This window comes from Cyprinodon tularosa, unplaced genomic scaffold (assembly GCF_016077235.1).
Source record: "Cyprinodon tularosa strain WSP-4 unplaced genomic scaffold, ASM1607723v1 ctg411, whole genome shotgun sequence".
In the NCBI taxonomy this organism is placed as follows: Eukaryota; Metazoa; Chordata; class Actinopteri; order Cyprinodontiformes; family Cyprinodontidae; genus Cyprinodon; species Cyprinodon tularosa.
Window position 1 is genome coordinate 713952 of NW_024039132.1, and position 25792 is coordinate 739743.

At 40.4% G+C, this 25792-nt stretch overlaps 1 protein-coding gene across 5 annotated transcripts in view; it reads left to right on the plus strand.

Moving 5' to 3' along the window:
* The window catches only part of adcy3a (adenylate cyclase 3a), a 263750-nt gene that overhangs the window by 210811 nt on the left and 27147 nt on the right, over positions 1–25792 (plus strand). For 4 of the 5 annotated variants that reach the window (XM_038298655.1, XM_038298658.1, XM_038298659.1 and 1 more), the window contains one exon: positions 18484–18608. In XM_038298655.1, coding sequence (XP_038154583.1) covers positions 18484–18608 — 125 coding nt within the window. Of the gene's footprint in view, positions 1–18483; positions 18609–18726; positions 18919–25792 lie in introns of those variants that run through there. The other variant, XM_038298657.1, reaches the window with a different exon arrangement.

Genomic DNA, 25792 nt, shown 5'->3' on the forward strand with positions numbered 1-25792 from the left:
CTTCATCCTTCAGTCACTTTAAGTCACCTTTCCCTCTCGTCACAAACTTTTCTCATCTAATTTTTTCAAATTTTTTTTTATCATCAACCTTACTTTTCTCTATTTAATTTTGTATGTTTTCTTTATTTAATTTTAGGTTAATTCCTCCATTTTATTCTATTTTAAGTTTTTTCAGTTTTTAAACTTTTAATTTGACCTTATTTTATGCCCTACTTACTTTTTTCTGTAATAATTTAATAGTTTTTTATTTTTAGCAATGAGTTATTAACTTACTGTAAAAATTGAGAGAGTTTTGTTTCTTTAAAAGCACCATTGAAATTAAAATTCGTTATTATAACTTAGTATAGTGTAAGTTTAATATGTGATACAGTGTAAATATGTTTAGTATCAGGTTTAAACACTGCCTTTTTTGACTTCTTATTTTAACCCATTTCTTTTTGAAGCTGAGAGTTTCTTTGAACTCTCCTTTTAACCATCCATCATTTTAAACAGTTATCTTCTCTTTTCCCATTTTTTTGTCTTTTTTTTTTCAAAATCTGTAAATTTCTTACCTTACCCTCTTTTAGCCTCTAACTTCTCATGATATTTGTTTATCTTATCTTTAACATTTTTGTTTATTGCAACATTAAAAGAACCCTATTTTCTTTGCAATTGATCAAAAATTTCTCCTTGGCAGTTGACAATTCCATGGAACCTTGCCTTTTGTTCTACTACCATACTGTAGAACTGCAAAACCTTTCCCATTATCTACAGGTATTTTACCGGTTTCCAATATGCACACCATTCCTCTGGTGCCAACCTGGATAACTGGGGGGGATCCCACTCTAGATTACCGACGTCTCAGTAAAATTAAATGCCTTCTGGTGGCACTTACAACCTTCCTCTCACCCTTAGAGAGAGCCTAGCGTTCCTATGCGAGGTCTTTTGGTTCACAGTGGAACAAAAACCTGAACTGCCTTTCTGCTCCCCAAAAAGGAAAATAATCTATTATTTCATATGTATAATCATTAGTATTATACAAATTTTAGTGCATTAAAATCTATCTATCTATCTATCTATCTATCTTAACCTATTAATTAGTTTCTTGCTAGATTATAATTTTAATGGAGAAGAAGAGGACTTTGTTTGAACAAATTTTCCAGTATTTGATTTCTAATGATCTTTAAATCTGTAAACAACCTATTGTTTTGTGATTTAGTTTTTGAAATTTAATTTAAACTGTGCTGACAAAAGATCATCTCACTGTCTCAAAAAAAAAATGGTTCGTTTTGATCCTCCTGCTGACCTCTAGGGACCTCGATGCCAGAAGTCCTCACTCCCTTAACCTGCTAAACGGGGTATTGAGGCTGGAAGACTGCTTCCCCCAGGTGGTACCTGATACTTCTGTTCTGTAGTAAAGCTGTACCATTAAACTACAGCATTGTTACAGTTCAGTACTTTCAATTGTGCTTTTTGACAGATTTTTCTTTAAAAAAATCAGCTGGTCCACATGCTCAGAGGACAAAACACTACGTTCTGATCGCACTATGTCCCGTGCTGTGCTAAACACGTGTTCTGATGGTACACTTGTACCAGGTATGCACAAGTAGGTCTGGGCCAGGTCAGCCAGGAGAGGAAATTCGGCCTGGTGAGCTTTCCACCATTGTAACACCTTACCACCCAAGCTCAGAAATGCAATATCTCTGTACTTCCTAATTTCATCATTGGCTAGCTGTTTGGATTTTTTCTTCCTGGCAGATTGGTCCTCAGTGCTGAAGGAGTCCCCAAACAAGTCATCCAATGCGTTTGTTTTCTTGGAAACTGGAGGGGTTTCTAAATTAAACAAAAATAAGACAACAGAAGGAGTATAGTTAGTCAAAGTATAATATGGCAGTAGGCTATAGTCATATAGTACAGTTTTAGTATATTATATACATACATAAGTGTGTGTGTGTTTGTGTGTGTGTATAAATATATAAAATGTGCACATATAATATGTCTATATAATATTTATGAAGTGTATGTGATATGAGTAGGTAGGTTTAAGTAGGATTTTTATGATGCTTCTGAATAATTGTAGAATGTATGAACAGTACCTTCCATAGTTTCCGTTTCCCTCTCATCACACATCTGGGCATGGGGAGGTGTTTCCTGGGCCTGGACCACTGGTTCATTCTGTAACTGTCACAGACACATATACACTCATAAGCACCAACTTAATACTACATAAGAACGACACCCAACAGTTCAATGTAGACTGAAAAAATAATGCAACCTTTACTTAATAATATTTAGTTACTTTAACACAATTGTTTGGTGTTAGCAGGGTAGGACATAAAACTAACAAGTAAATGCTAAAGCGGATGCATTATTTTTTTCAGTGTATTATCTTAAAACACAGCAACACCACCAACGACTACTACAACTAATAACAACAATTAATAATAATAAAAAAATAAACGCTATACTATATTTTAAAAAGTATATGATGATAAACAACCTACCCTCTGTTCCTTCAGCTGTGCTGCTTCTTCAGCAATACATTCAAAGGTTTGGTTTCTTCTTTCATCACTCAGGAATTGGAGATTTTTAAACCTAGGGTCCAACGCAGCTGCTCGGAGTAAGAATGGTTCCTCGTTCACATACCGTTCTCTGAGGTCCTCGGCCATGACTCGTTTCATGTCTTTGATCAAGGGAGTGTCGTCTGGTGTATATTCAAAATGCATTAGCAACTTCGTTCTGAGGGGGGCGATGATTGACAGTTTGGGTTGCTTTTCTTCGCACATGAGCGTGGTGGCAGCTTTCAGTGGGGCCAACAAGCTAACCACTTGCTCTGCTGCGGATAGGTCACCTTCCGTGAGAGTGCGAATCTCGCTTCCGCCTTTCCTCAGCTTGTTGTCCAGGAGGGTTGCCGTCACCGCAGGCTTTTGCTCCAGGAACCGCTCTAACATTTCGAATGAACTGTTCCACCTTGTCTTTACGTCCGCTTTAAGTTTGTGGCACAGGAGGTTAAGCAGTTTTTGCTTTTCCTTGTACACTGCGGTTGCTATTGCGCTGCAATGGAAAAAACATAATTCTCCTAACTCGACTCAAAAGCCTGTCTGTGGCTGTGAGCTTGAAGCCATCTTGAGTGGACAGATTGAGAGTGTGTATGAAGCACATGATGTGGGGTGACATCCCGGACTCTTCCCCAGCCCTCTTCATATTTGATGCATTATCCGTGACGAGGGCTGGTGCTTTGTTACTCAGACCCCACTCTTCACACGCAGCTCGTAGGACGTGTCCTATGTTGACTCCTGAATGTGTCTTTGCCAGCACACGCGTCTGTAACAAGTAATTTTGCATCTCCCATTCGTGGTTAATGAAGTGGCATGTTACTGTGATGAAGGATTCAGGTTACAGCTACGTGCTGTGCCTCCTGCAACTCTTGAATGACACTATCATAAACTTTGGCATATAACTTTGGAATCAATGATTCGCTGAAGTGCTGTCGCGAGGGAATGCAATACCTCGGCTCCAGTGTGTCGAGCAGGTATCGGAAGCCTTCGTTCTCCACAACGCAATATGGACGTATGTCTATACATATGAAGAATGCTATTGCCTTGGATATATTCCTTGCCCTCTTAGAGCTGTGTGAAAACTTCTCCGGGAAAAATGTTGTCAGTGGCGACGAAGAGGGCTGCTTTTTCTACGCCTTGGACACCATGGCGTCTTTTCAGGTGAGCAGACAAATTGGATGTGTTGCCACAGTAGCGCATTTTGCAACGACTGTTTTTTTCCATCCTTACGGAACCCAAAATACTTCCACACATAGGACTTGTACTCGCCGCAAGGTGTATGTAAGTCGTCGTCTTATTCCTCTCTCTTTTCATACCCCTTCTTTCAACTCCGCTATCTCCGCCATGTTTGTTTTGCATACTGTTGAAGCGAGTTTGTGCAAGCGGAAAGAGGGTGTGGCTAAAGCAAGCGAGGTAGGAGGGCAAAATAGGTATAGCGCCACTGCAGCACGGGAGTCAGAATTACGCCCAGGAGCAAATGGAAAAAATAGACCGGAAGAAAAAAAACAAGTATGAGATATTGGTATGTTATATTGGGTGAGCAGAGTAATCGATCTCTCGCATATTTCGGAGTTCTTTGATATCTTTCAGATTACCAGGTGCCCCTACTCTTACAGACTCAAGACCTGTGCTACATGTTTACAGACATTGGGGAGCTAGTGGCTAAACTGTGGAGCCAGTGGATAAGAGTTTGAGCATTCCTCTGCCAGCACTTCTTGACTGCAACCATATTCCTACTGTTCTCACTGAGATTCCTATCCCAGATGTAGCCTACCAGAATGCTCACCTGAAAAGCATTGCAGACAAGCTACCAACTCGATCTGGATGCCAAGATACTCCTATTGCTGGACAGAGATATCTTTCAGGTGCTCTTGTTATTGTTGACGTTAGCCTTGGAGGAGCTCATATACCATTGGAGGTAAGAAGTTGAAAAACAGCTGCCCTAGAAAATGGTCTCACCAGTTATCTCCAACCATGCACCAATAGCATCAGAGTAAAAGAGATATTTGGGCAAAACCCTAAACATCAGCACCATTTAGGACCAACCTCTACATACAGCCCAATGATTTTTACCGGAGACAGTTTGGGCCAAGCTCTCTTTGCTCATACTCCCGAGAAAACCAGAAACTTGGTCCATGAAGATCTGGAGTTTTTGAAGATAATGGAAGCTGAGGACAGGACAAGATAATGGAAGCTCAGGAAAACTCTAAAATCTGGGTAGCACCATTACCTTTTCAGTCTCTAAGATAGCGGCTACCAAACAACAGAAAGCTGGCTGTTGACCGGCTCCTATCTCTCCAGCACTCATTAGAAAAATTGCGACGGATGAAAGCTGGCTTCTCTGAGTTTATGGAGAAAATGTTCAAGCAAAAACATGCAGAAGTTGCACAACCAACCTGGACTGTAATGTCTTTGTTTGGAGTGTACCATTCCAGGAATCCAGATAAGTGGTCTGTCTTTGTGGTCTTCGACAGTAGCACATCATATAAAGAGGTGTCATTTTAACAATGTTTTGCTCACTGCCCCTGACAGCCTTCTAGGTTCAGGAAGAAATAGGTGGCCATCACTGCTAACACTGAGCATGTTTTCCACTAGTTCGTTGTGAGGGAGGACCATCGGAATTTCCTGTGTTTCTATGGCACAGGAACAATGTGCCTACTTTTGACATCACAGACTATAGAATGCAAGTTCTATGCATGCACTAACATGCGCATGCGCGAAAGCAGCATGCTGTACAGGTGCTGGTCATAAAATTAGAATATCATGAAAAAGTAGATTGATTTCAGTAATTCCATTTAAAAAGTGAAACTTGTATATTATATTCATACATTACATACAAACTCATATATTTCAGATGTTTATTTTGTTTAATTTTGATGATTACAAATGACAACAAATGAAAATCTCAAATTCATCATATCAGAAAATTAGAATATTGTGAAAAGGTTCAAAATTGATGGCCCCTGGTGCCACACTCTAATCAGCTAATTAACTCAAACCACCTGCAAAAGCCTTTAAATGGTCTTTCAGTCTAGTTCTATAGGCTACACAATCATGGGGAAGACTGCTGACTTGACAGTTGTCCAAAAGACGACCATCGACACCTTGCACAAGGAGGGCAAGACACAAAAGGTCATCGCTAAAGAGGCTGGCTGTTCACAGAGCTCAGTGTCCAAGCACATTAATAGAGAGGCGAAGGGAAGGAAAAGATGTGGTCGAAAAAAGTGTACAAGCAAGAGAGATAACCGCACCCTGGAGAGGATTGTGAAACAAAACCCATTCAAAAATGTGGGGGAGATTCACAAAGAGTGGACTGCAGCTGGAGTGAGTGCTTCAAGAACCACCACACACAGACGTATGAAAGACATGGGTTTCTGCTGTCGCATTCCTTGTGTCAAGCCACTCTTGAACCACAGACAGCGTCAGAAGCGTCTTGCCTGGGCTAAAGAGAAACAGGACTGGACTGCTGGTGAGTGGTCCAAAGTCATGTTCTCTGATGAAAGTAAATTTTGCATTTCCTTTGGAAATCAAGGTCCCAGAGTCTGGAGGAAAAGAAGAGGGGCACTTCATCCACGTTGCTTGAAGTCCAGTGTAAAGTTTCCACAGTCAGTGATGGTTTGGGGTGCCATGTCATCTGCTGGTGTTGGTCCATTGTGTTTTCTGAGGTCCAGGGTCAATGCAGCCACATACCAGGAAGTTTTAGAGCACTTCATGCTTACTGCAGCTGACCAACTTTTTGGAGATGCAGATTTCATTTTCCAACAGGACTTGGCACCTGCACACAGTGCCAAAGCTACCAGTACCTGGTTGAAGGACCATGGTATCCCTGTTCTTAATTGGCCAGCAAACTCTCCTGACCTTAACCCCATAGAAAATCTATGGGGTATTGTGAAGAAGAAGATGCAATACACCAGACCCAACAATTCAGAAGAGCTAAAAGCCACTATTAGAGCAACCTGGGCTATCATAACACCTGAGCAGTGCCACAGACTGATCGACTCCATGCCACGCCGCATTGCTGCAGTAATACAGGCCAAAGGAGGCCCAACTAAATACTGAGTGCTGTACATGCTCACACTTTTCATGTTCATACTTTTCAGTTGGCCAACATTTCTATCAATCCTTTGTTTTTATTGGTCTTCAGTAATATTCTAATTTTCTGATATGATGAATTTGAGATTTTCATTTGTTGTCATTTGTAATCATCAAAATTAAACAAAATAAACATCTGAAATATATGAGTTTGTATGTAATGTATGAATATAATATACAAGTTTCACTTTTTAAATGGAATTACTGAAATCAATCTACTTTTTCATGATATTCTAATTTTATGACCAGCACCTGTAGTTACACCGCTCCAGTTACATTTTTAACTCTCTTATTTTTAATCTTTTTTTATTGCTCCTGTTTTTTCACAGTGACTCTGAAGTATTATCCTCTATCATGAGGTATTTTTCAGAGAGTTTCTGCGCTTTTTTGTGTTGTTTTTATCATGCCGCTTCCACCGGGACACGCTGCCTTTGTTTACTCCAGAGAACAGCTGATCGCTCTAATGCCGGCCAGTGTGGTAGCCAGACCAGCTGGAATACCATCCGAACTCTGGAGAAAAACACGCCGTGGTTGCAAAGGAGGAAAGCAACATCGTGGGATAAAAGGAGGTTCGAGACGGGACGGGCTTATTGAAAGGAGAAGATTTAAGCGGTGTCTCCCCTCTGTCGTTATGGGAAACGTGCGGTCTCTTAGCAACTAGATGGAAGAGCTAACGGCGCTAATGCGGAGCCAACCAGAGTACCAGGAGTGCAGTCTGATGTGTTTCATGGAGACATGGCTGCACAAAGACCTTAGGGACCTGATTGTCTCCATGGATGGCTTTCATACCGTCCGGACCGACCGGGACACTAAGAGTGGTAAGCGAAAAGGAGGGGGGCTTGCCATTCTAGTAAACAGCAGATGGTGTTACCCGGGTCACATCACCATTAAAAAACAGCTCTGTTGCCCGGATGTTGAACTGCTGTCCGTTGTACTCCGTCCATATCAGCTGCCCAGAGAGATCCCGCTTGTCATCACTGTTGTTCTTTACATCCCTCCCTCTGCAAATCCAACATCTGCCTGCAGCATCATTCATAATATTATCTCTAAACTACAGACCCAACATCCTAATGCCCTCATTATCATGTCTGGAGACTTTAACCATGTCACCATGAACAAAGTTCTGCCGACCTTCAAACAATATGTGAGGTGCCCTACCAGAGATGAGAGGACCCTGGACCTGATGTATGCTAACTATAAAGATGCATACATCTCCTCTTCTCTTCCCTCCTCTGGGCAGGTCAGATCACAACCTGGTTCATCTCAAACCCTGTTATGTGCCTCTGGTGAAGAGGAAGCCAAAACCCCAAGAACTGTGAGGAGGTGGTCGGAGGAGGCTTGTGAGGCACTACAGGCCTCCTTTGAGGTGACTGACTGGCCTGCACTCTGTGAGCCCCACGGGGAGGGCATTGATGGGCTCATGGGGTGCATTACGGATTATATAAACTTCTGTGTGGACTGCAATGTGCCAGCTCGGACTGTCAACTGTTACCCCAACAACAAACCTCTGATCACCAATAAAATAAAGGCCATCCTGAATGAGAAGAAGAGGGCGTTCAGAGATGGCAACCGTGAGGAGAGTGCAGGGGGTACTCAAACAAAAATCAAGGAGGCTAAGGACAAATACAGGAGAAAGCTGGAGAATAAACTCATGATAAACATTAGGGATGTGTGGAGTGGGATGAAAACCATCACAGGGTTCCAGAAGTCCACTGGTGTGGGGTTGGAAGGGTGCGTGGACCGGGCCAATGAACTGAACTTATTTTTCAATAGGAGTGATACTGCGGCCCATCCCCCACAACCCTCTACTGCTCGCTTCCCTTCAACAACCACTCCACCTTTTCCACTCCTCCTCCGTACAGACCCCCTGTCTGCTTTTCACCACCGCAATCCATATCCACCGACTCCACCCCTCCCCCGCTTCACATCATGTCCTCCAAAACATGAGGACCTCACCCCTCCCCCTACAGTTACCTCTACAGTGTCCCTCACTCCAAAAAACTACTTCAAAAACAAATTAGTTTTAAAAATGGAAAAAAACGCTCAAATTTTTTAAATAATTTTAAAAATTCAATGTTTAACATAAACACCTACATTTTATTTAAAGGAATAGTACACCCAAAACATGATTAACCTTCATTTTCTACTCACCCCCATGCTGAACAACACCCTGGAGTACTTTTTTGATATCTCAAATGCATCTGGAGATCTGGGAGGCTTCTTGCTGTCTGCTGACATTCAAATAATGGAGGTATATGGCGCCCGAGGCAGAAAGGTCCATAAAAGTCCACAAAAAACGTGTCAATATTCCTCCATACTGCTCGTCCAATCTATTCCAAGTGTCCTGAGTGGGTAGCATCCAGAATTTACTCGAAACGAAGTCATTTAGAATGTTTTTAGAGCGTAAACAGTAGTGTATAGGATTTCCTGAAAGCGCGCACCTGCGCGATCACGACGCTACGGAAGCCGGCAGACCAACCCAGATGAAAGTGCGCATTCAGCGTCTGCTCTGCCAATAATCGAAGCGTAGAAGAAGAAATTTGCTGTTTACCTGTGCAAAGAAAGAAACAACGAAAGAAAAATGTCTGAAGACTTCAGTGTTGAGGAAGAGCATGAGTTCTTTGCCGAGCTGAATGCGCTGGTTTGTTCTGCCGGCTTCCGTAGCGTCGTTATCGCGCAGGTGCGCGCTTTCAGAAAATCCTATACACTACTGTTTATGCTCTAAAAACATTCTAAATGACTTCGTTTCGAGTAAATTCTGGATGCTACCCACTCAGGACACTTGGAATACATTGGACGAGCAGTATGGAGGAATATTGACACGTTTTTTGTGGACTTTTATGGACCTCTGCCTCGGGCACCATAGACCTCCATTATTTGAATGTCAGCAGACAGCAAGAAGCCTCCCAGATCTCCAGATGCATTTGAGATATCAAAAAAGTACTCCAGAGTGTTGTTCAGCATGGGGGTGAGTAGAAAATGAAGGCTAATCATGTTTTGGGTGTACTATTCCTTTAAGTATGAAGGAAATTCTGTTTAAAGTAACGGACTATAATGAAAAATGTCTACGGACCTTCACTGGTTGAAGAATTTCTTTTTTGGGAGCCCTCTGATATCTGCTCTACAGGTATTACGATGATAAGCCTCCTAATATCCCTGTGAAGAGTGGTGGTCTTTACTTGGTGGATGAACTGATCTTTGCTTGACATGTTTTGTTATGGGAGTGCAATAACTTGGGACAACCTGGACATTTCTGTTCCTCACAACACCTTTCTTGTTGGGGTTAGCACTTAGGACTCTGCCCAGAATAAACTGTCCTCTAAGGGCATTTTGGTCACACAACCAGACAATATCCCAAACAGCAACATTCCTGTGTGAGGTTTAACACTTGCTCCTCAAAAAAAGGTTGGGACCAGCCAGCTGCCTCCAACTTTTGCAGAACTTATTAACCTCATTTTGCATAGCTCCAAGTCGTTTAAATGAATAGCTGGAAAAATCAAACATTTTCACATCACCACTCTGAGATGGCCTTCCGAGCAAAAGACTGTTTGGTGTGATGTACTGAATACAACCCTCTCGACACTGGCATAACTTTCTGAAGGACTGGTGTGGACATGTCCCCACCAACTTTGGGCATGGTGGGGACAGTCCCCACCAATAATTTCCGCTTTCTTTTCCAACTTTAAGCTGATTTACTTCAGCCAACAGTAACTGGGGTTGGGTGCAATTAACTGTGTTCAGAGCATTTTCAGTCCATGTTTTTTCCTTGCTCTGCCGCTGCTCTCGAGTCCCACCTCTCGGTGAATTATCATCGGGTCTGTCGCTTTGGGACATAATATTATTTGGGGTCACTATTCACTGTGTACAGAGTAGCTACGAGGATGAGAGGATATACCGGATATGGCAAGCCGTTTTAACATACGGTCGGTTTCGTCTGGCCTACTATGCTATGATAAAATTCAACATATAATAATTTTGTCTTTTGTAGTTCAACGAGACTCAGAAATAGCTGCGCCAGCAACCCAGAGACATCCAGACTCACAGGACACATACTTAAAATTAAAGCATAAGAAACCTTCAATAATTAAAGCACAAATAATACAAATCAGTTTATAAATGATTTTTGAAATATAAGGTTCAATATTTAGAATTTGGCTGTCAATGACATATGGGACAAAATTAGATTTTGCTGCTTGTGAAGGAGGATAATCAATGATGCAGCTTAAACGGAAGCCATGTATGGATGGATGGATGGAATTGAAGTTGTGTCCATACTAGGGATGCATGATATATTGATGTTGGCATTGATATTGGCTGTTATTCGTCATTTCTAATTACATAGATTTTTTTGAGCCCTTTATAAAATAATGTACTAAAGGCAGGCATCTCTCTATAACTATAAATACCACAAATGTATTGTGGTGCACTTGTGTTCTCAACAACAGTAAAGCATTCAATAAATATATGTTTGAGCTCATTTTTGGAAAATACAAACCCTATTGAAAGCGTTCAAGTTGAGTAGCTGTAGGTCAATTAGCCACCACCCTTAGAGCATCCTCACTAACTTTTATCGCAAAGTTACACCCTTGCCTCTCGACTCTGTATTTTGGCATCAATTGGGCGCTCATTTGCAAGATTTTGCAGCATTATAAAGAGTTGTGTGAAATTCACTGCAAATTCTTAATCAAGACTCTGGAAAGTTCTTTTCACCATACCAACAGCAGCTTTAGCAGCTAAGTTTCTATGTGGTGAGTCTGCAGGGAGGATTTTCCACACCCACTCAGTCCCGTTCTTAACTGCAGTTTCTTCCAAACCTGATATATTTTGGGTGCCCAGATACCTATACAGTTCCTCCAAAACTGGTTTTGCTCAACAAAATTGGTGCCTGCGTCATACCAGATCTTCTGTGGATGACCCCGGATTGCAGTAAATCTCTGATAAGCCATCAGAAAACTTTCTGTGGAAAGCGAGCCTGCCAATATAGTGTGAATAGCTTTACTGGTCATGCAACAAAAGACAACTCCCCAAACCTTAATCGTCACCCTTTTTTTGACGTAATCTCTAAAATAAGGCCTGAAGAGGTTGACTGAGGTGAACTTAAAAGGAGGAGCAGGCTCAGCCCTCTCAGGTGGCAAATCACCCATCACATGCTGACACCTCAGAGCTTATGTTTTCCTGCAGACCATACAGTTGTCAACAATATTTTGGGCTATCCTCCATCCTTTTACAACCCAGGCCTTTTGCCTCATCCTCAGCAGGGTTCCAGCAATTCCATCATGTGCAGCATCATGGGGTATGATGGGAACTGCAGCTCTGTCTTCTCTAAAGATCTGTACTCTGCCACCACAGACTAATAAACCAGACTTTTTTTCTTGATAGACCACCAACCTATTTGTGGTTGTGTCAGGAAAATTGGCACCCATCTGACTAGCAAGAAAAATGTCCCTGAGAGCATCTTCTCGTTCTTTCACAGAGATTACCCCTGTTGAGCAGACTGCTTCCCACTTTGGTTTACCTACAGCTTGATTTTTCCTCATGAATCTCTTTGCTTCCCTCCAAACCCAGACATTTGTTTTGACCAGTTATGTAAAACTGCTAAGGCGGCAAACATCTACCAGGTTCTGTATGGATATAGATGGCCGCTGCTTCTTTGCCAAGACTTCTGTTTGATTTTGAGATCATTCTTGTTTGAGCTCTGATTCCTGCTTTGATTCCCAGGAATCCACCACCAATCTTGGATTCTCTGAATGTCTCCAATCCTATTTGCAAAGAATGATTGGAAACCGTAGCTTTCTCTTTGAATTGCTCCAAAAACTGTTTGACTATCAATGAGGTGATACCACCTCTCAACTTTGATTTGGCTGTACATCTCAAAGTACTTATTTAATAGTGATGCGAACACTGCTCCACATATCTCTGCTTTAACAGCCTCACCTTTTTTTTTTCAATGGAGTAAGCTTAGCCTTGTATTCCACCAGCCTAATGATTGGGACTAGAAGAATAATCACTTCCATCTAAGAACGTAATTGCTAAAGGGTCACTGCTGTTATGAAAGGGATTAATGCTCTAGCAAACTGGATCTTACTAAGCTGAGTGTACTCTTCAAAGAACTTGATGCGTCTTCTCTAAGGTCATTTGAGAGTGCTAAATCCTAGGTGTCTTTTACTTGGTTACTCACATTCTTTGCCTCTTGGAAAGCTATCCGCACCAGGATTGCTCACTTCTGTTTTGCAGGAGTTACCAAGCCAACTGGATTGTACAGACCAGACACCTGACTGAGGAGCTCTCCCCTTGTCAAAGGGTTTGGGTTGATTTTGTCCAACTGGAGGTCTTGTCCAAGTTGCATTTTCTTTTTTCTCTTTGAGAAATTTATGCTGAACATTACATGGAGTTATTCTCTTCTGTTATCCTCCTCTCCTTTGTTTACCTCATCTCTCATTTGGTTTGGTAGAACCATGGTCATACTTTCTCTTCATCCTGCTTGTTACTCCTCCCACTTTGCCCAGAAAATACCCATGGTTTTAGTTTGAAACCTTCAGCTTTGAGAATGTGCTCTACATTTTCTGTGATTTTCTTTAACCTGACTGGGTCAATGTGGGACATTAGAATGTCGTCAACATAGCTGTTATTCTGAAGGACTTGTCGCTCCTCTTCAAGATGAATAGATGAGGGTAAACTTGCAGTTTCTCACTTCGCCAACTGTGCAATGCATCCTGCTGGTTTATCTCCAATGTCAACTCTTGTAACTGCATAATCTCCAGCTTTCTCATGCTCATAATCACGGCAAATAAATCTGTGCAAGTGAACTTCTCTTTCTTCCAGCCAAACAGAGTTATAGATTTTCATATTATCTCCCAGTGCAGCATAAGCTCCCTCTAGGAACATTAATAGGACAGCACAGATCGGGTTTAGGACATCTGGGGCTTTCAGCAGGTCATTCATACTTATCCCTTTAAATTTCTGACTGCTATTCCACACAAGTCTCAAGGGAGTTTTCACAGAGTGTGGATTTTGAACAATTAGGTGGCTTATGTACCACACTGGGTCGTTCCATTTGTTGATTGCTTCCTCAGACAATTTAATTGCAGCTCCACGCTGAAGCATGTCATGCACTTGTTCAGTGTAAGCAGCTTTCCAGTCATGTTCTTTCTTCTCTGTTCTAAGAAATGTAGCTTCAACTTCAGCATTTCTGTTGTCTGGCAGAGATGCTGGATCTTCCAACCATGGCTATTGTAAGTGAGGCCTTCCTTCACTACCTCAATCTCCCTTTCTTCAGCAAGTGTCATCTCCTGTCTTCCCGGCTGACAGTTTCCACAACGACAACCTCCACACTTTGGGTTCACAAGCCTTGCAGATACTGTCCAATTTCCATCACTCCAAGAAATCTTGGGTTATAGTTGCAGGCTTTTATGTGTTAAGTTGGATTGAAACCTGATGATTTAATGGCTGGTTCTGTGGGAGCTCTTGAATGAATGAATTCTTCATATCTCATAGCAGCTGTCCTCATTGACATTGCAAAACTGTGTTTTGGTTATATGAGCTTTCATGGACAGTTCCTCAAACAGTTCTGGATAAGTTCCTCAAACCACTTTTCCTAAGGGCCCATCCCAAAATAAAAGTTTCCCCACAACTCCAATTCTTTGTGGTGTCAACTGACCTTCCCTGTGGCTTATAAGTAAGCTTATTTCTCTGGGTCTTTCAAGTTCACCCAGTGGTAAGTCTGGAAAAAATCTTTGCAACTACTTTGCCTTCACATGTTTATGAATGTCTACAATGCTGTCAAGTTCATAACAAACAAGCTGGTAAGGTTTAAGGGTGCCTTTGGAGGTTTTCACATGAATCTTCAGGAGGTAACATTTCGTCTCCAAACAAACTTTCATCCCTCCAACTCCATGACCAATGAGGGATTTAATCTGCGTGCAGCCTTGAGTGTTATGTAATATGTTTTCTATCGCCGCAAACAACACATCTTGCAAAGTGATCAACTGCTTTGACTGACTTGGTTCTGGTGTGTCTTTGCTACATTTGGGTCTCTCGTCTACTTGACTCCTCCTCTCTCAGTTGCTCCAGTTGCTCATAAATACTTTCTTGGCCTTTCAGAAATTCAAGGAGCTGATCAAACCGAGTCTCTGGTACCACTGTATTCCTTTTATCAGTTGCATAAAAAAGCCACTCCTTCTTCAAAGCTTCAGCAAGTTTAGTTTCAATTGACTTCTTCCCCAGAGGAGGAGCTTGTAACTCATAGCGATGAGCAGTGATGTTCTCATGTATGTAATCAAGGGTGGTGCATATTGAGGTGATTGAGGCAATGAGCTCCAGCAGCTTTATTAAAGCTCTGAGGAGGTTCGTTGCTATCAGGGGTCCTGCCAAATGGGTACGTTCTGACTGTGGAACCAATATCATTGGTGCCTCTCTCGAAGTGCAGATGGACAAAACAAATCCAGGAGGTCCTGACCATGCTGCAAGGAAAATGGACAAGTCTTAAGGAAGAGAACACTGTCCTCTCGAAACACCACAAAGTAAAAGTAATTAATGGCCTATGAGCATAATCACAAAAACCTTTCCATAGGAAGATGGATCAGTCCCCAGAGTGGAAGTTCAAATTGTTGAGAATGGAGACAAAAACAATTTTTTTGCATCCAATTACAGGAGTAATCTTACTCCTCTCTACAAAGACCAAGTCCGATAATCGATATGGCCTCTGTAAAGATAAAAGGCAGGAAGTGAACATGCTGCTTTCTTGGTCAGTACTATTGGTTGAGTCTGTAGTAACCTGGGAACAACGCATGCTGGGAAACAGGAAGAGTATCTGCCATTTTGTCACCGGCTGCAGCTATGTGAGCACATAGAACTGTTAGCTCCTCATTATTTGGATATTATTTTCCACCCCTGCTGAAGCATCATCTGTGAGTGATGTTTTCTTTATAAAGTTGAACTATTTTGTTTTTTCCCATTTATATGTATGTTCAACAGCTAAAGTTTGCACACTAGATGTTAACCTTTATTTGCTGTTGTTTGCTATTTGACTACCTTCACATTTGTCAGAGCAGCTATACACTTTGTTAAAGGAAAAGTCCAGTCAGCAAGGAATGATCAATGGATCATTATTTATACCTAAAACTAATATATTTGCGGTGATTTAATGAGTTTAGCGTTAATCAGTAAAAAGATTAAAATCATATTTTTTGTCACGATCTCTGAGTCCAGGAACTTCCATTTTTGCCCAAATATAGTAAAACCTCACTCCTGACATCTTGCGGCAGTGATGTCTTGCACCATTGTCTAGCACCATTCTCCCCGCTTTACAAGCAAAATTATTGGGAACTATTAGACAAATCTTCAATCAACAACAATTATTTAAGATTTCCAGAGGACATCACCATTGAAATTCTTGAGAGCTATAGTTAAACTAACAATGCCCATGTGCATTTCAGTTGGATGTTGTAATACATCGGGTAAAAGTGAAAAGAAAAGTTATGTCACCTTTCCGATTCATGATCCTCCATAACAAGGTTAGTCGTTGGATTGCCTACTTGAAGAGGGAAGATTTGCCATCGAACTTCTGGCCAGAGAAAAAGCAAATCTTTAATCCGTTATTCTCTGCTTCGCATATTGCACTGGTCGTCGTCACTGGATGTTTCCTTTAAGAAAATTTCTGTCATTTGCTCATATGTTAGAATGGTAATTTTGGTATTTCTTGTACTATGTTACAGTTTCACAAAATTCTCACTAAACTTCATGAAAAACTATTGACTTAGTCCTGGAGTATATTGAGACTGTATAATTGAATGAAATTTGTGGGACATAACAATTGTAAAAAAACGTATTAATATACATAATATATATTTAATATAGGTAAAGACAGACGGATTTTAGCTACATGATTTAGTTAATTAATTTCATATCCAAGATAATCCAACTATCTACAGAGATTGGAAAAATATCTAGAAATTAAGTTACCAAAACGCGTCCCTTTTTTGCCCATATTAAGAATAGAATAAAAATCAATTTTTAAGTCTTAAATAATACAGAGAGCTAGTTATGCAGATTTTTAGTTTTTTTTTTTTTTTGTTAGGTTTTAATAACAATTACAGCCGTGAAGCACAACTGATCTCTAAAACCTAGATAATAGTGGCAGAAATAAGCATAGAAATTTTTAGATTTAATCAACATACAACTGCTTTTTGCTTATGGGAATTCTTCCGAACAGTGATAATGTTGTGAAATAATTTACAGTTCTAAGATTATCACAGTATCATAGATAGCACAATACTGCCTGTTATCTAAGATACATTTATGACCAGTCCAAAAAAAAAATGTTACTTTATTGATCTCACGCTGGAGAAATGTATCTCTGCTGCCATTGTGCGGTGCCCGGGGAGCAGTGTTGGGTTTAAGGGGTCATAGAATGCAAAACCGACTTTACCTTGTCATAGATGAATAACAATAGTTTAGTTGGTGAAATGGACGTACAGAGAAGTTCATAGCCTATCGACACCTCCTTTCTCTGCATATCTCACAATTCTAAACTTCCACCATAAAACTGGCAAATCCAAACGAAGTCCCGAGTTGACTTAAACTCTTGCATTGTGCATTATTTGATTGTGACAGGTACTTTTGTCACGCCTTGAAATTTACACACAGACCAGCCCACTGTTTCCCTGGCCCACGGAGGGGGGGGTTATGAACTGCTGGGCTGCTAAAATTTTTTTAGGTATGAATAGTAGGACATGTCCAGGAAAAGGAGGACGTCTGGTCACCCTGCCATATAGCTATTTCGATGTTCCAGTGAGTCAGTGCTTGTTGCTATGATGTGTCTTTCGGTTACCATGGCGGCGCTCCAAGGCGGCGGCCAAGAGCAGCTCCCCTCAATAATTTCACAAAATATGCTGCTTAAAACGATACAAACTAGACATCAACCCCGCATCTATAATCACCAACGCCTGCTGGAGCTACTGTCACAAAATGTTTTATATACTGACATGTTGACCGTACGTGCTTTTGTAAGTCTGAATGTATTTTGGAAAACACAATTTTCAGCTTTTTAGACAGAAAGAACTTTGTTTTGAATAATTGAAAGATTGTTTCCCAAATTTGTGATAAAAAGGGTTAAGGAGTTTTTGGATGTAAATAAGGCTGAATAGAGCTTTATCTCTCATTAGGTCTTAGGCTACATTCACACAGCAGCCTAAATTGACCCTAATCAGATTTTTATATCCCATATGAGTAATGGATCTATGAACAGGAAAGATCCAATTTTTTCGGATCCCTTCAAATGCAACCTCTCTCTTAATGGCCAGGTTGCATTCATCCAACCATCATTAATACTCAACAAAGGTCACTATTATGCATCTTCTATGCAGAAATGGGAAGAAAAACAACAATCATGGTGGACGATAATGCGGAGATCAGTCTTTTTCAACCCTCTTATGGGTTGTGGATTGTGTTGTTAATGCGCTAACTGGGGTTGGGAAAGGTTGCTGCATGCACTCCAGCACTGCAATCAATCTTTACATCCGTAAACATAGAGCATGCTCACTTTTGATGACATTGTGTCCTCTACTGCACACGTGGGAGACATAAGTTGTATGAATGCAGTTCACTCAGGAGATAACATACACATGACATATATTTGGAAATGTAAGCAACCAAGCAAAAGAACTGGATTTCATGAAAGAAAAACGGTATTGAGCATCAATGCCTGTAGTGTGAATGTAGCCTTACAGTGCCTGATTAACTCTTGTTTTTCGGGGGGCAAAACCATGTTATTACTATACCTGTAATAACAGCCAGTATGCACAGCCTCAGACATCATTTTATGAGTGTGATTTAATTTATGAACCATCTCCCACAGGTCTGAACAAAGGAGGGGTGCTAGCTGGAGTCATTGGTGCCCGGAAACCCCACTATGACATATGGGGAAACACTGTCAATGTGGCGAGTCGTATGGAGTCCACAGGGGTGATGGGAAACATCCAGGTACAGCTCTCAGTTTCAGTAAAAAGTCGCCTTACTTTACTTTTTTTTCTATTTTGTTAGAGACTAATTGGTTAAAGATTTTAAAATTCTGACTAACAGTATGTTTTACCTCCACCAGCTGGACCGTAGCAAGTGGTGTACAACTGATGTAAACAGTGTTGCCTTAGGGAGAGTTAAATTGGCTTGCACTGGCCATAGTGTAGCCAGGCTCTGCGTTACTTCACCCAATTAGGGCTGGAGTATCTATTCTGCAAAGAGTAAAATATTTTTACAAAATAAAATCGAGTTAGTGTTTGAGATAGTGTACTAAAACATAATGTCTTGAAAGGTTAATCATGTGAAAATAAATGCCTTAAAATCCTTTCTGTTTTATCACTCGTCTCTGCCTGAGCTGCACCGGAATTGGAATCCTATGCTACTTTGGGGAGCTAACTTTTTCATCTTTGGAAATAAACATAAATCTAGTCTTTTTTAATTTTATGTTTTCCTTTTGTGTTGAAATTATGCATATAGTGCAGAACCTAAAGAAAGAAAAAACTAAAATGCAGATAATGTAAATAACTTGTTATATGACCAGCCCTTCTACATGAGACTGGATAAAGGCTGAAACAAACTGGTATCAGAACAAGAGCATGCTCCAAACACTTTTCATTACCTGCCCCTGCAACATCAGACCTTTTTGCAGGAATATATTGATAAGTCATATCTAAATATTTTATTTAGGCATGCCAGATATCATACAGGTCCTAGTTCCTGAGCTGAGAACAGGTCAAAACCATACTTTTCCAACAAGGCAAGGCAGAGCCTATTTATATTGTCCATTCATCAACAGACAAAGTTCACTATGTGAAAGAAAGAACAACGTAGAGAATATTTGTATTTTGTCTTGTCTCGCCTTTCCGTGTCATTTAACATTTCAGCTTAGAAAATGCAAACAGTATGACTTCATTTTTGGAGTAACATTTATTTCACCCAAGGAAAAGCACTACATATCAAGCTACAGTTGTCCCATTTAGCAGTTTCCACAAACCCACAGTGAGTCCTTCCTGGATTTGTGACAGGTATATGCTCAGTGCTGTGGTTCCTGTTGCAGAGATTGCATACCTGGCCTGCTTATAATAACAATGAAAAGATCTAAAAAAATACAGTTTGGCTCATATTCCCAAAGTAAGAGTCAAAGTATGAGCCAGATGGAGTTATCTATGCATCCTACAAGTTTGGTAGCACTATGATGATATATAGTGTAATTATTGGCTATTATATGTTGTTTTTTTAATAATAACAATGAAAAAAATCTATAAAAAAAGAGTTTAGCACATATTCCCAAAGTAAGAGTTGTAGTATGAACTAGATGATGTGTGCTACATCTTTGGTGGGACTACAGTGATCTAAAGTGTAATTATTGGCTATTATATGCTTATAATAACAAAGAAAAAATCTCCAAAAATACAGTTTAGCCTATCTTCTAGAATTAAGAGTTTTAGTATGATCCAGATGAGGTTATCTATGTATCCTACAAGTTTGGTGGCACTACAGTGATGTATAGTGTGGTCATTGCTCATTGTATACTTATTCTAACGATACAAAAGAGGTGCCATTGAGGCTTTGGGAAATTCCTCAAAAAAGTATTGTTTTCGAATTCAATAAATGTGGTATAAAAGACATGAAATGAGATACGCATGTAATGTTTTTGATAATAATCCACCTCTCCTTGGTGACGCATTTAAATATTTTTCTCTGATTGTTTGTATGGTGTTGCATCTTGAAGATCGTTCCTTAGCATTTGCAGAGGAGCGAGCTCTGCACAGGGTCCAATTTAATTCCCCCAGCTCGATAGGAGACTCGTTTTGAGGAAGCTACAACCAGTGTTGGGAAAGTTCTCTTTCTACGTGAAGTAGTTCAAAGTTCAGTTCACACATTTTAAAATGAACTAGTTTAGTTCATAGTTCATAATTCAAAACCAAAAAATGAACTAGTTCATAGTTCTTTTTTTTTTTTATATATATATATATTGCTCAGTTACACCATAGCCTACTGTAGAACCACAGACAGCAATTATTTTATCAGTTATAACTCTGAAACTGTGCGTCAGATTTCATCTTCCTATCCAGTTTTGAATCCTTATCCAACCAGGGTTTACATTAGCATTGAGGGGACAGATTTTCCCATTGTTGCTTTAATGCTTTGTTGCTGTCCATTCACTTCACACTAGTAGCAGCTGCAGCTTTCACCCCTACAGTATATTCTCAAAAACATCAGGAAAAATGTGCTGCTTGAATGGTCTTTTTTATGAGTAATTATTAAAAGAAAAATAGGAAAGTAGTCTTTAAGGTGCAAATGTTTTTTTTTTTTTTTTATAATTTTTTCCATTTGAAATTCCATTTCAATACATACTAAAAAGGAATACTGGAATCCTGGAAAATTATACCAGGCAGGTTTAACAAACAAGTTACATGGATAGTAAAACCCTCAAGAACAGGGGTCTTCTATGTTTTCCAGACCAAGGACACCCAAACTGATGGCGAGATGGAGCGAGGACCCCCTAACTATATATATTGTATGAAATTGTGTCCTATAGTAACTCTATTACAGATGGAGTAATGTAAAGAAATTAATTTCTCCCTGGGATTATTAAAGTTTTTCTGATTCTGATTCCTGGTTGTTGTGAAGGAAACGGTGCCCAGCTTGAAAGAGCTCCTGTGTCTCGCTGAATGTGTGCATTGATGACTGAAAGACATCTTTTGTCTCCATTTATCTGTTTACTACAGTGTGTTGATTTCATGTTAATGAGTATTTAAAGACATTTCAATTAGTGGGGGAAAAAATTGCAGGGGGGGAATATAAAAATATCAACTAACACTGCATGAAAAGTGAGATTTTCGTTCCCGTAAACCCCCGTAAACTCCCGCAGATCTGCCTGATTTTCGTCAGTTTCCGACAATTTGCAACCCGTGCTTGTCCGCGTTTGTCGTGCCACAAATTGTCGGAAACGGACCATGACGTACGTGGAGAGCGATCAGCTGTACTAATGGCCCTAATTAGCATATGAATGCAGCAAACCCGCGCGGCTGGCCAGGTCTGGCTTGAATAACCTACTCAGTATTGGCTGAAACCACTATTCTCAAACAAATGAAATCGCTCGTGATTGGCAGCAAAACCACATGTGGCCACGCCAGGCTTTAATTTTCTTACTGAGTATTGGACGGAACCACTTCTTTTTAAACAGGTAAAGTCGCTCGTGATTGGTTGGCATATATATATATTTACATATAAATTTACATATATATATTTATTCATATATATATATATATATATATATTCATTCATATATTTATTCATTCATATGCTGTGTATTTATGTTATCCTACACTACTACACAATTATTATGATACCATCAAGGACATGAATGAATTTATACAGGAAATGAACATTTGCCAGGAAGCTGTTTATGCAAAGAAAGAGCTTTATTGAAACACACACACACACACAGAACTATATACAACGCGTATCCAAACACATGCGTTTCTAAAAATTAAAAGTCCGTGAACGGTCCGTTTGCTTCCTCGGGGTTGGAGGTAACTGGCAGCATTCCCTCCGAGGCAGGTCCGATGTGCAGACGCCTACTGTGCGTGGCCCTGTACTTCGGCATCGCTTCTAACCGGGACTGCAGCTTAACACATAGTTCAGTGAGATCCGGCCTACGAAATGGCGGCGACCGTACAATCCATCCAGAGACACCGCCGAGGAAGGCGGACTTCCAGAGTTCCACTTCCTCATCTGCTAGCACACTCTGCCTCGCTTTCAGCAGCTGAAAAAAAAAACAATGAATCAGCGCACTGCGTATGGACACAACACATCTATAATGCACCTGAAAAATAGTCACCAAATAAAGTCTTACCCTCTTTCTTCTGGCCCGACTCCGAGCAGATTGCCTCCGCACGCAGCGTGTTGGCTGGCTGCGTATATCTGAAGCTCCTGCGTACCGTCTGAAAATACGTCTTACAGGCAGCTGGAAAACAATTAAATGAGAGTGGTATGAATAAAAAATCAAACGCAAGTCACAGTAACAAGGAAGGAGAAAACATTAAAACAAGTCACTTACACACAATGTCGTCTTTATCAACATCGTGCAAATCTGGACTTGCTGTATGGCTCCGAGCAAATAGGAGGTCTGTGAAAACAAAATGTACAGCTATGATCGGTATCCATTTCCTTTTATCGCAGAATGAAAGCATATTCTTTAAATCTTACCCTTGCTCCGGTTCATAGCGCCTGCAATTAGTCTCCGAGTTGTGAAGACGGCGTACTGCTTTCTGTGAATCACAAAAAATACACTTTAATAAAGCTTGTTCTTGCAAGGCTACTATTAGCCGCTATTAGCCGTAGCTTAGGCTAGGCTGCTTTTAGCTTAGCAGGCAGTAATCGAACATATATTTACCGCTAGCATCTCTTCTTTGAGTTCGTCTTCTTCGATGCAGAGTCGCTATCGCGTCCAAGAGGAGTTTTACCCCGAAATCCCCCATTCTCCGCTCCAGACCGCCTGCACAAAGCAAAGCATACATCCTCCACTATGGATCCAGCCGCGCCGCTCTTGGAGTTTCTTGGAGATCGTACAGAGCATGCGCGAGATGAACCAGAGTTTCCGCGGATCAATAAAAATAATTAAAAAATCATTCTTTTTTTTTTTTTTTAAATCAAGGCCTTAATTGGCACTAAAATTATTTAAATATGTTTATCGAAGTATTTATAATTTTTTTATAAAAAATGCTTATAAAAACAATTTCGTCAGATATATTATATCGCTCCAGGCGGAGAAAAAGCTAGAGGATATATATATATACGTATATATGTGTTTGTGTGTGTTTACATACATACAGGAGTCATGGAACTCTGCTTACAGCTCCTTCATATTTCATGTACACTAATAACTTGTGTACATGGTTCTTGTTGATGGCATTAAAATCATTTCAAATAGCATTAAAATAGCATTAAATTAGAGTCACTCATTCCTGTATGAACCCTGTGAGCGCTTAATTTAATATGACATATTAAAAAAATCCCACCATCATCCAGCATATGTTCAGTTTCTGCCCAAATATATATATATATTTTTGTAGATTTTTGTAACGGGGATAAGGATAATTCAAAACTGCTTTTTTTTTTTTATGAACTTGTTCACTACTTCCAAACTCAGCATCTCTTTTCATTCCTGTAATAAGAAGTTTCTTTTGAATGGATTTGATTAAAGTTTAAGTCCCTCGGTATAAAATAAATATTTTGATGGAGATGAGAAATCTGCTTCCTCGTTGGTGAATAACCAATAGTTTGGATCCAATAATTTAAATAAACGGTGTTAGTTTTTTTTTTATATATATATATATATATATATATATATATATATATAAGAATTGTGCTATAATTTCTAGTCACCGATCTGTTGCTGCTATATTTTAATTTGACGAACCGGAATTTGTCGATGTTCTTTTTCCTGTTTGGTGCGATTGCAATTGCGGATCTTGACCTGGCCGGACCTTATGACCACAGTGTACCAATCTTCTGATGGCTACTACAGGATAATGCCATGTTATAAAGTGAATCATCTCAGACTCATTTCTTGAAACTTTTCCACTTAAGTAATTGTGAATTGAGCATATTGACAGACAACATTTTATTTTTAATCTTAAATGCAATTTTTTTTTATATAATTACTGCTCTAAATGTATTGCTCTGTCAGCTAAAGATCTGTTTTGGTCTCTATACTTTAATTAAATAAATCAATTCAAGCTAAAATGTAAGAGGCTATACTGAGCCTGATCTCTTTGTATTCTTACCTTTTAGAAAAATGTCACTTGGAGTAAAACCCCCCCTGCAACCCTGATTTGCATTTGTATAGCTCACAGCATGTTCATTTACATGTTAAAGCCTCCCCTAGAATTCCATGGGGGGGAGGCATGGGGGGAACACTGCCTAAGAGAGTCCACGTCAATTTCTGACAATTTACGGGAGTTTTCGGCGAAGCCTGCAAATTGTCGTAAACTGCCGCTAACCTGAAGTTCCACGACAATCTACAGTGCCGCATATTGACGAAAATCCCACTTTTCATGCAGTGTAACCATGCAGACCCTCATGCAGTACCTCCGTAGACCCCCTAGGGGTCGCGGATCCCCTGTTGAAGACCTCCGCTCAAGAAGATTTTACTAACACAAACTGAGGGACCAGGCTGAGGTAGGAATTTAAGGTTACTGAAGTGTGGATTTTTTTACTGAAAGCCAGCGGGCAAACTTGTTGCCATCGTCCTCACCGACCACCTGGTCATAAAACTGTTTTAAGTGATCATACTGCTGCTTTGTCACCTCCACGGTAGCCTCCATGCTGCTATGGCTTCCACGCTGCATTTTGTTTTGATGACGCACGCGGCTGTAGGCTACGACACTGGTAGCTGGTGTTGCCAGATTGGGTGTTTTTCCCGCTACATATTAAGGCCTGTTTACGGTGTGATTTAGCCGGGGTTTCGCCTGGAGGACTCTATAGAAATCTGGCAACCTATTGAACGGAGCTGAACTGAGAGAGCGTGCCGTTCAGACACCAGAATGAACGAGTTCACAATAACGTTCACCAGGCAGTAATGCAGTACGTTCAGTTCACGTTCGCCCAAAATATGAACGAGTTCATGAACTTTCGTTCAATGAACGCGTTCAGGCACAACACTGGCTACAACCGTAGTTTCCTCTTTTTTTGTAGAATAAATCATATGCCGACGAGTTATTAATCTAGAAAAGCCGAATCTGTGAATATATTGCCAACTTTACTGCTCTCTCCACTGCAGCGGAGTGACTTGAATTATTAAAGTGACTTGAGTTATGTTTGCCCCCTAGTAAATAGGGCAGATGGTCATTATTGTATAAATGTTCTTGCTTTCCCTCTCTACATAGTTCCAGCTCATGCAGCTATTTTCATTGTACAGATATGGTATCCTCGGATTGCTACGCTGGTGGCTCCACTGTCGAAAATCATTCCGGTGTTGGTGACACTGATGACGTAGACCTAGTTATATTTAATTGTGTAATCCTGTAAAACACTCGTCAACAGAGAGGCTTTAACTAAAAACGAAACTGAAGGAGGTGGAATGGTTCTCCAACCACCAATGCTAATGGGGCATTTACATCTGAAAAGGGATTCATGAG